At 44.3% G+C, this 11,551-nt stretch overlaps 1 protein-coding gene across 5 annotated transcripts in view; it reads right to left on the bottom strand.

Moving 5' to 3' along the window:
* Positions 1-10,050, bottom strand: part of HIPK2 (homeodomain interacting protein kinase 2) — a 215,705-nt gene extending 205,655 nt beyond the window's left edge. For 4 of the 5 annotated variants that reach the window (XM_075007475.1, XM_075007485.1, XM_075007457.1 and 1 more), the window contains exon 1: positions 9,740-10,049. In XM_075007475.1, coding sequence (XP_074863576.1) covers positions 9,740-9,758 — 19 coding nt within the window. In that variant the 5' untranslated portion in view covers positions 9,759-10,049. Of the gene's footprint in view, positions 1-9,739 lie in introns of all 5 variants that reach the window. The other variant, XM_075007466.1, reaches the window with a different exon arrangement.
* Positions 10,051-11,551: the final 1,501 nt, after the last annotated feature.

Here is an 11,551-nt window from a genome sequence, read left to right on the forward strand (position 1 = left end):
CGGGAGCTGACTGGTTCTGAACCAGGTAGTTTGTCTGACCAGGAGAGGTCAATGCTGGACCCTCTCCTGTTGGCCTCTGGGCTCTCCCAGGGGGCTGCCCTTCTGGCCACTGATCCCCCACTCTCGGGTTCCCCTCCTGGCCACTCCCTCCACTCCTGGTCCTGGCCAGGTTTCTAGCTGCCCATCACCCTGCCGCTGGCTCAGCCATGCTCCCATCCTGCAGGGCTGCTGCCCACCAGCCCCCCTGCTCCCAGACTTCTGGCTGGCTTATGGTCCCAGATGCGGCCCAACCAGAAAGTTCCAGATTAGAGAGATTCAACCAGTACGGCCATTACCTAGAAATGAAGAATGTGGGCCATACTTAAAGGGGGGCAGGGGGAGGAGCTCTCTCCTTCGAGGATGTGACTCTGAAAAAGATCTGGGGGCCATAGGGGACAACAAGCTGAGCTTCAACTCCCAGTAAAATGGCCAAAAAGGCAAATGCAATTCTTGGCTAGGCAAACAGGAGAATCTTGAATAGAAGTAGTGGGGTTCTTTCATCTCTGCATTTGGCTCTGGTGCCAACTGCTGCTGAATTACTGTGTCTAGTTCTGGGACCAGCAATTCAAGAAGGGTGTTGATAAATTGGAGAGGGTTCAGAGAAGAGCCATGGGAAGGATTAAAGCAGTGATCCTCAGACTTCAGAGGTTCTGGAGCCAAATTAGCAATCAATGTTGTCCGAAAGGGCCACAGAAGTGTGAATGCATTTTTATTTTACTATAGTACTATATACTCATAATTACAGGGGAAATATTTTACATATATGAATGTGACAGGGTATGATGGGGAAATATTTTACATATCCATAATTCTCACATCAAAATTACTATTATTATATCAGCTGCAATTGGTTAATACCATAGTAAAAGCATACTGCTTGGTTAATAAATAAATCACACAATGCTTTCATATCATGTGCTGCAAAGAGCCACAGGGGACACATTAAAGAGACACTTATGGCTCGCAAGCCTCACTCTGAGTACCACTGGATTAGAGGATTAGAAATCATGCCTCAGAATGACAGACTCTAGGAACTCAGTCCAGCTCAGCAAAGAAAAGGTTAAAGGGATGACTTGATTGCAGTCTATAGGTATCTGCACAAAGAACAAATATTTCATAATAGGTTCTTCCGCTGAGCAGAGATAAGTGTAACAAGACAATGTCTGGAAGCTGAAGCTAGACAAATTTGGACTGGACATATGACATACATTTTTAACAACAGGAGGAACTAGCATTGGGATGATTGGCCAAAGGGAGTGGTGGATTGTCCATCAATGACAATTTAAAATTGAGACTGGCTCTTTTTCTAAACTATCAACACTAGGAATTACTTTGGAGGAATTCTGATCCTTGTGTTTGACAGGAAATCTGACCAGATGACAATAGTGGTCCCTTCTAGCTTTGGAATATAAGAAAAAACAATTGGATTACATCCAACGGCAATAAATGCAGTAACCTAAAATGATAGGCAACACAGACCCTTTCTTATCCTCCAAGGCAAGCACAAAACAAGAGCCTTACTGATACAATCATAAATTTATTGGTACAGCTGACCTGATGTTAGAGAAAAAAGAAGGTTGGGACCAATGCTGTCCTACGCCATCCAGTTTTCAAGGCATGCATGTCTATTTACTAAGTGACACTCTCACTCTCCTTCTGTCTCACAAACACACAGAGTGGATGCACCTCAATGCACTTCAGTCATACACTCATGCACTTCTATACATTTCAGACACACGGCATGGTTATGAGAATGGGCAAACAGAAGAAAAGGAAAGATGATGTGACAATCCTATAGGCCTTTGCTGCCTCATGTGCACACATCAGATTGCAGAAAAATTCAGCATTCAGAGATTGCTGGGATCTTCCAGAGGGTCCTACTTGAATTGCTTCTGTGTTGAAGCCCTGATTTGGAAAGGCTGACATTAGTGATGGAGGAACCACAAGAGTTTCAGTGCCAGAAATCAGATAGATTGAACCTCCAAAATTTCTCATACCTCACCAAAAGTTTACCCAGATTATCTGAATTTCTTGATCATATGGAACTGGACTGGGAATTTCTTGAGAATGGAATGTCTCATGCAATAGCATCCCTTTACTTCCATTCTCAGCAACAGCCAGGAAATGTCGGAAGTACAAAAAATAAAAGAACAGGATGGGGAAGTTGCTAAATGAACTTTGTTCAAGTTTTGGTCCAAGGTTTGGTTCCAATTTTACATTAACCTATTTGCCTTTCCCTAGTATTCCAGGTTCAAGAGAACATGGTGGAAAACACAGCTGATATATTGATGAAGGGTTAAATTTGGGTATGCCCCTTTAAGCACAGCCACAATGTCCTGATGAAGCTATCAGAGCAGCCCTACACTACAAGGGAAGCTCGAATTAAGTTATGCAATTTCACCTGTGTTAATTATACAGCTAAATTCAACATCCCTTAATTTGGGCTTCCTTGCTGTCTCCACTGAAGGAGGTTGACAGGAGCCTGTGTTCTTGTTGTCTTCTCTTACTCCTAACAGGGAGCAAGAGTACTGTGGTCAATGGGGGTGCCCTGTAAATTCAATTTAGCGTACCCCACTACACACACTACATCAAACTCCAGAAGATTGACTGCAGCAGGGTCGATCTTTCCTATAGTGTATATTTACCCAAAGTCTTTAGAGGGGTTCATTGAGGAGGAGCTATGCTACTTTGTTGTGGATATATCATTCCACATCACCAAGCCTTAAACTAATCCCCTTTAGCATAAAGACCGTAATGAACAGAAAACATTCCGGTCCTGCCAAGCTTCCTGCAATATCACTGGGTCTGACAGAATGCCATCACCTTGTGGTGTGACTACTTTATCATATTTTACATGTGGCAGCCTTGAGTGATGTCTTTACCCTTTTTCCTTCTAGAGGCAGATGTCGATACAGACACTGGAAGATGACCATGGAAGAGAAGCAATTCTCAATCAAGTGACCTGTTCCATGGAACCATTTACATTATCAAACTGCTGGGAAGACTGTACAAATATCAGACCAAATTCTGTCTTTCACACTCAGCAAAACTCCCACGGACTTCAGAATTCAGTCTGTGGCCTTATTCGGAACTCACTTACACCCAGTGTTATTACACCAGTGGCTCCATTGGCTTCAGGGGTATTACTACTGATTTACACTTGGAGTGAGATCAGAATCATGCCCAGAACTGGCTGGAGAGGCTCATATTGCTGCTACCCATTTTGTTCCCAAATTGCAGATAAGAAGAGGAGTTCATTCTTGAGGGCAAACATTCCCTCCACTGCCTTGAAATTCATCTGGATTCATCAGCCAGTTTATAAAATACTTTGAACACCTAAAGAAGTACACAAATGCATGGTGTGAATTTATTATTAATTAGCAGTATTATAAAGATAAACAGTAGGGTTTAAGTGTTCTTTTTAATCCTGCTTTTTGACTCTCCATAGTTATAAACGTGGCTCCGAAAATGTCCCTCACTCCATGCTACAGGAACTCTGGGAGCAATTTTCTGCTCATCCACTCCAGTGTGACTCCATTAGACTTACAAAAATTACCCTTGGTTCAGGTCCCAATTCAGAAAGAGTCTGTATTTGGGAATGATACTTTAATACATGCTCAAGAGCTCTGATGAACTGCAGGCTTTCCCTGGTGGAAGTGAAGGAGAATCAGGCCCCCTCTGTCCACTGGTCAGCCTTATATGTTCACAAGAAATAAAGTGCCCTGCTTTTAAGATGCTATACACACACACAAACTGAACAGCTGCTGACTTGGATGAAAATTAATATTTGGGTCTGAATGTAGATGTTTATAAAGGGAAAAAAATCTATTAACTTTTCGGCCAACAATTTTAAAAGAGGGTTCCTAAAGATAGACTTCTAAATCCATATTTAGGTAGAAGGATGCTTTTTTCTAATTAGGGTTTGCCTTACTCTCTTTTTGGTATGAATGTTTGTAACTGCACTGGTCCTTAACAAAGAAGTGTATAAAATAAATCCACTTTCCACTAGAGCAACAAATAAGAGACAACAATAATAACAGAAATTCACTGAACTTACAGTATAGAAATTCCTTAGTAAAGACAAGTGGGCCCATTTACAAATGGACTAACTAAGGCATAAACCCCAGGGCAATGGGACTGCTCATATGTTTAAAGCCAGCCACATGGATAAGTGAATTCCTGAATTAAGGCCATAGAGATTAAGAGTGGAATTTTCCTGGGCTAACTCTACTGCAGAGGAGCCTATTAATTTCAACAGGAGCAGAGTATGGCCAACACCATGTGCTTTTAAAAATCCTATTCTAACAGGCAGGTCCAAGGTCATACCCCCAACCAGCTCACCAGACACCTCCTCTTACCCCTGGTCCACACTACCTCATCCTGAAGTGGAATGCCAGACTGAACACAGGGATGCTGTACTCACATCCGAAACAGTTTTCAGTAATCAAGGAGTGAGGGAGACTGGCAAATTTCTCATCACTTTGTAAGACAGAGAGACACTCACAAGGGCTCACTTCCACACCCAACATCACAATCCTCCAGTGGCTTGAGTCTCAAAATCCTTCACTCTGGAGACCACCAGAGATGTTCTCGACAGGTTTCATATGACAGAGGTCAAAAACCAATGATGTGGAATGGCCCAAACTTACAAACTGGAGTAACTAAAACTAGTCACCTACATCCAAACCTATCCTCCAAGTAACTGGCCTCATTTGCAGAAGTGATAAGCATTCAAAATACGCAGGGGAGGCAAACAGGGTGGTGGATACTTACCACCTCTGAAAATCAGGAGAATCACAGAGATGCCTAAAATGAATAATGATACTACCCTGTATACGATCACTGTCGTTATGCCCATTTTAAAGATGGGGAAACTGAGGCACCAGGCTGGCTGGTGACTTGCCCAAGGTCAGCCTTCAGACATCAAAGCCCTTATTCTGCAACATGCCTGTGTTTTTCAAATTGGGGCCTGATGCTGCACACCCTCATCGATGTGCTTAACTCTGTACATGCAGGGTGAGGATTCTGATTTGCCATTCCCCTCAAAACACATGGTCTATCTGCCTGCACTATCCCAGACCTCACAGGATATTTCCATTTCAGAAAATCAAACAGCATTTTTTACCCATTATGTCTCAATAATATTTAATCATTAGACATTTCAGTAGAACAACAACAATTCTAACTGAAGGGGGTTTCCTGTTATCTTGGAAACAGCCATCTCTTGAACTAATAAAAACCTGAGCTTTTGGTCCCAGCATTGATTTAGCTCAGGTGATGGTTACAACCTCATAAACAGGAAGCACCACCATCCAGTCATAATCTCAGCATGCACAGTTTTGGGGCAGAGCCCTTCACAAAGTTCCAAAGACTGATCCATGACAAATGATCACATGTTGCTTCTATAAAGTGCCTGCCCAGAAGCCCAGGAAAAACACTAGACTGTGCAATGGGATCTGACCTTCGACCGGTTCAGGGTCAGAATTTCACACTTCTGACAGGCTGATCCTGCAAGGAGCTCCTTGCAGGAAAAGCCTTCTGCTAGCATGAAGCCCCATCCGTGTCTCTGGAGTGGCTAGGAAGAATTTACAGAACATACATATATTAATTCTATAAGCCACCCACACATGAAACTACTGACACTGCTGCTAATAATACACTGCAAATTGCAACAAAGTTGTCAAAGATAAGTAATAAGCAAAGCAAAACAGAATAAAAGTAAAACAGATGGTAACAGTCATTCAAAAAAATAAAGGGTAAAGCAAATTACACCACTTTATGCTGTGTTCTGAAGGCTGCCAATCTCGGGTGCTGGTGAGCCATCCAGGAAACAACAGGGTGAAATTCACTTCTTTGCAGAAGGCTGCACAAAGATTGGGCACCACTGAAGTCCAACTTGTGCATTCTCAAAATACAGTTTGAGTGGAATATCAGTGGTGCATAGGCTTTGTGCCTGACCTCTGCACGAAGGAGAATTTCACCCAGTCAGAGTACTACAGCTGAGTTGTGCAGTAAGGCAGAGATAGGATGAGAGGCCTCAGAGTAAAGTCATGGGGCCAGATGCTCACCTGGTATGACTTAGCACTGAAGTCAGGGGAACTACACCAGCTTACACCAGTTCTGAAACTGACCAGCTGATTTTTAATTCCAGATAAGACCATTAGGCTCATATAGTTTGAGATCCTGTATCATGCAAGCCACAAACCCTCACCCAGTAATTCTTCAATTTAGCCCAATATGTTCTCCAGTTTTGATTAAGATTAAAGTGACTCAGATACAACCCAGATGCTGAATATTTGGTTTAGTGGATGATTTTTATTCTGCTTGATCTATTTGATTACCTTTATTTTGCTCTTTCAGTTGTAAAGGAAAAAGAATAGGAAAGGCTGGAGAATGTGGCAGGTAAAATCCTGACCCTATTTAAGTCAATGGCAAAGCTCTTCTCAGGGTCACTAGGGCCAGGACTTCATCCTGTGTATTTATTTATTATGCACCACATGGCTTACAAGAGCGGCTACTTGGACCAGCAGTTTAGTACCAGCACGTGCAGCAGTCACCTAAGTATTCAGAAAGGTATGTGTCTTTGTACACACACCACGTTGTAGGTCACTTAAACAAAGACACATTGGAATTGTTAAATAAATTCTTTAAGATGTCACATTTTCTAACAACATGTTTTTATAAATAATGCCCCGTGCTTCGACACCCATATGACTTAGAAAGATATCTTCTCACATACCTTCCCCAGCCTCCCTTTTAATGATGGGGGTGATATGGGAGCATGTGCGGGGAATATGTGGGTTACAACAGTAATCCAAGAAGAACAGTAACATACTCCAGCATTCATCCAACACCTCTGCTATGGTGCTTCCACTGGTGGCCTAAAGGTACTGATGGTCCAGAAGAAAGCATGAGGGAGCTTGTGATATGCAAACTAATATCTCTGGAAGGAAAGCTCAGAACCACACATTCTCCTTTTAAGGTAAGATTCACATTTCACATGAAAGTAAACACTGGTTTCCAAACACGCCCTCTAATGGGCCATGGAACTTAGAAGAACTGTCATGAAGGTAGGACAGAATAGCCATTAACCCTCCCCCCCTGCAGTTCAATCCGCTTCAGACCTGACATTGATTCTTGAGAGTTGGAATGTTGCAGACTTGTCAACTTTAAGGATTAGGATATCTGAATAGGCTGCAAAGTTTTGCTGGGGGACCTTCCCTGCTGCAAGGCTATTATATATGGCTCTAAACAGGCCTTCTTTATAGATGGTCGTTCTTTTTCAATTACCCAAGTGCCCTGAAGAACCTAATGCGAGGGTGCAGTAACTGATCAGCTCCCACTGAAAGCCAATGCATCACCATGATTCTCCAGAAGAATCCTGTACGCTGGCTCCCTCCAGGCTGATGTTCATTAGACTCATTTCTCCTATAATATTTTCCCAGTTGGGGCTGGTGCCCATGAACTTTCACAGAAAGAATGCATAATAAAACATATCCCCCAAAGGGCATAGGTTAAAAAATCAGATTCACTCTGCCCTACAGACACTGTTCATTATACTCTCATCAAATCAAAGGGGTGAGTGGGACATTAAGTTAGATGTCCCTCCTCTGGAGACATGATCTTTGTGGTGTCATACTACCCCACGATGGATTTTAGGTCACGTGGCAAAATCACTGCAGAATCCAACCTGATTATTAGACTCCGTTGCAGAGAGGCACCACACAGGGCCAGCAGATAGTGTGATGCAAGACAGGCCTAGGGTGCATTAGACTATCTGCGTAAGGGGTCCAGCACTGGACTAGCAGGGAACTTGTTTGTCAGGATTAAAATGCACTGACAGTGCTGCCATCTGTGACGCTTCAAATCTAGACCAGCAGGGAAATGATGTAGGTAACATTCCATGCCCATACCCAGGTAGGGAGTACATAGCCCGGGACAGGAACCGCAAGAACTCAGACAGGTCAGGATGGAGATTCAGTGCCAGAGCTGTGTGTGCAGCTATCTGCCTCTAGCGACTTCTGTTAGCATCTCGACGCCACCAGCATCACATCCAGCCACCCAGGTGAGCCTTTCAAAAGCCAGGTCTTCCGAGTAGAACCACTTTGTTCCCCTGAAAAGGCAAAGCCTGAGCCTAACAGTTCTTCAGTCAGCATTAAGTTTCTTCTCTGAAACAAACCTTAAACGTCCAGCAGAGGGCGAGGTCAGGAGGCGGTTAAAGAGAAACATTATTCAATTTCATTTCAACACCCCAGACAGGTCCAACACGGACCGTCGCCCCTTTTACAGACCCAGCTGAACAATAAACACCCCTCACTGCTTTCCAAACATCCCTTTGCAGCAGAGCTGTTGCATTTGCCTTTCAGACGCTCAAACGGCAGAAAAAGCATAATGGCTCCTTTAAACCTGTGCTCTGCAGGCTCATGGACGAAAGGACTGGAATAACACTTATTTTTGTTGCCTACAAACAATCCTCTTTGCTGCTTGCAGAGTTCCAACTCTTTACAGGCCTGAGAATTTTAAACGCCTCCCCCCCCCGCCCCGCCACCCTTGGAGCCATCAATAGGCCCACCGGTGACTTCACCCCGCCAGGCAAAGGAGCTCATTGAGAACACTCCGAGCAATACTAGATTTTCTCCTCCGATAAGTTTGATCAGACACACCACAGATAAAGTCTTGCTTCCCGCATGTCTCTTTCCCTTGCCAGACATTACAATCCCCCTTGCTGTAAATCGATCGGCAAGACAGTTCTGAGTCAAATAAAATAACCCGGGGGTTTCTATTCGGTTTACATAAATGCTCTTTAACCAATTCTCAGCCCGGAGAGGGGATGGGGAGTCGGGGGAGGAAATAAATACAACGCTAGGTGATTTAAGTGAACCCGGATTTATTTTTAAACGTGCGCCCTGAAGATACACGTATATGGAGAGAGGCAAGGAGGGAGAAGAGAGATTTAAACACTGGGCGAAATAAAAACTAAGTTCACTTTCCATTATCCCTGCAATCCCCCGTTGGGTTTAACTAGAAACTGACAGCCTGCTGCTAGATTTTTCCCCCTGACACATATGCCTAGATGCGCTATTCTTTTAATACCCTAAAATAGAGGTGACCCCCGAAACACCACAGCAAATGCCTTGCGGAGCACGGGCTAAGGGGACTCAGCTCTTGAATTTTAAACTACATTTCTCTCTAACACCCTCCCCCCCCCCCACACACACACAGACACAGCCACAGACACAGACACAGAGAGCAATTGCAGGGCAATCTTAGCCAATCTTCATTGTTCGGCGCGGCACTGAAATGGACTTTTCCACCCACCCCCTTCCCGATCACGGACCCAAAAGAGCAAAATATAATCAAACACAACACTGAAGCCCGGGCGATGAGGGGTGGGGGTTACGGACAACCATAGGTGGAAGGAATTAAAAAAACGAAGAGCAAATTAAAGCAAGCTCCATTCAAACACTAAGGACAGTATTTCTAAAAGGCAGAGCCAGACATTTAACCTCTCCCTCTCACAGCAGCGGCAATGAGCTCCACTGTAATGTTGCTTTCAAATCTGTGGTCATTTTCTCCCCCCCCCCTTTTTTTTTTTTTCTTTTTGGGTGGGAGGGGTAGGGGTGCGTGCCGGCTAGAGATGGCCAAAAGGAGAGGGCGAGGGAAGGGTGGAAAGAAAATAAGAGACACAGAGCTGCCTTACCTTCGTACATAGGGGCCATCGGTGCAAGAATGTGTTATTCATGGCAAAAAAATATTAAAACATTTAAAAAAATGAAGCGAGATCTCAGCCCCCAAACTCAATACAAATCTGCCATCTTGAGCCTGTGTCTCTCCGTACAAGCGAAGCTGCCAGCCTCCTGCATCACCGCCTCACTTCATCGCGGGGGGAGACAGAAAAATCCAAGCTTGATCCTGTCCATCTAGCAAAAACACCACCAAAAAGAGGAGCCGGGGGTGGAAGGGGGTGGGGAGGGTTCGATGCACAGTGCACGGGTCAAAGGTGGGGGGGTGGTCAGCGGCCCCCCCAGATTTGGGACTTTGGGGTCGGGGAGGGGGGACTCGGCCGATCCCCCTAGCTCTCAGCTCAACATGTCTGTGTGTGTTGGGGTTTCTGCAAAAGTTGCATTGGAGGCGAGAACGAGAGCGAGACAGAGACAGAGAGGGGCAGAGGAGGAAAAAAAAACAGCAAAAGGAGTTTGCAAATAATCAAATGCCGATGGCACTGATCGCAGTTTCCCAGAAGGAGGGAGAGGGAGAGCGAGAGAAAAACCCTCTGCTGAGATTATGTGGGATCTTGTTTAACAACACATTTCAATCAGGAGAAAAAAGGAACAGTCAACAGAAGTTGGTGAAACAGTTCTGTCTCTCCCCCCCTCTCTTTACAGAAAAGGGAAAAAAGGCAGCTGATTGCAGCTTTGCAATTCACTGGCTGTGGGGATCATATAATTTGCCCTGATGTTTTACAATAGCATGGAAAATTCCTACTCTTCCCCCTCCACACACACACACACACACACACATACACACACACACAAATAAATCAATTCCCGCTACGTATTTCACAATCTGTTTCTATGACAAAAGTTCTGGGTTTTTTTAAGTCCATTTTTCCCTAATAAGTCCAGTTTTTGCGGTGCAAATATTCAGAGGCTGCATTTAAAGCAAACTCACATTGCTGCTTTCAGAATTATTCTTTTGAACGAATCACATCAAATGAGTGTTTGCTTATGGAGATTGACAGCTAGTGACCCTCCTCCTGTTTTCATTTTAACAGATCCATCTCTTTCCCTCAGTGACTGCTGAGGAAATGTCAGCCCTCACGTAATCATTTGTTTTCAGTATATTGACATGTGTAGCAGAAAAAGCCTTTATTTTCTAAGCATCTTCCACTCAGTGGTTCCTAAACGTTTCACAGAGGAAGGTGAATAACTTCACACATGATATAGGGATGGGGAAACTGAGGTAGAGAAAGGTTAAGTGAAAACAAAGTCTATGGAAGAGGTCAGCAACCCCCAGCACACATGCCAAGAGTGGCAGACAAGAAGAGTTTCATCCTCATGCGAGGTGGGAGCTGAGCCCTACCCCTCCTCCCCCATAGAGCCAGGAGCTTGCTCAAAGTCACACCACCTGTGGATTAACAAAAGATCAGCTAATGCTGCCAGCCACCATCTAACCGGTAAAGATCTGCATCTTCATTTACTTATTAATGAAGCTGTTGTAAGTAGGACTATTAGTGACTTTAAAAAGTAACACCAGCACTCAGCCTGTACATAATGACCAGAAGGCCAAATTTTGGCACTCTGCCTGGGAAAGGTTGCAGACCCCTGGTCTATGGCAAAGATGGAACCAAACTCTGTGGCCCCAGTCTTGCCATGACTTCCCCATGGGTCATTTCATGCAGAACTCTTTGCAAGATCAGGACCTGGGGTCAGATTTTCCAAGAGCTCCAGAAATTCTATTTAGGCACATAAATGAAGTGGCCAGAATTTCGTAAGTGCTGAGCACCCGACAA

This window comes from Carettochelys insculpta, chromosome 1 (genome assembly GCF_033958435.1).
Source record: "Carettochelys insculpta isolate YL-2023 chromosome 1, ASM3395843v1, whole genome shotgun sequence".
Lineage (NCBI taxonomy): Eukaryota > Metazoa > Chordata > Testudines > Carettochelyidae > Carettochelys > Carettochelys insculpta.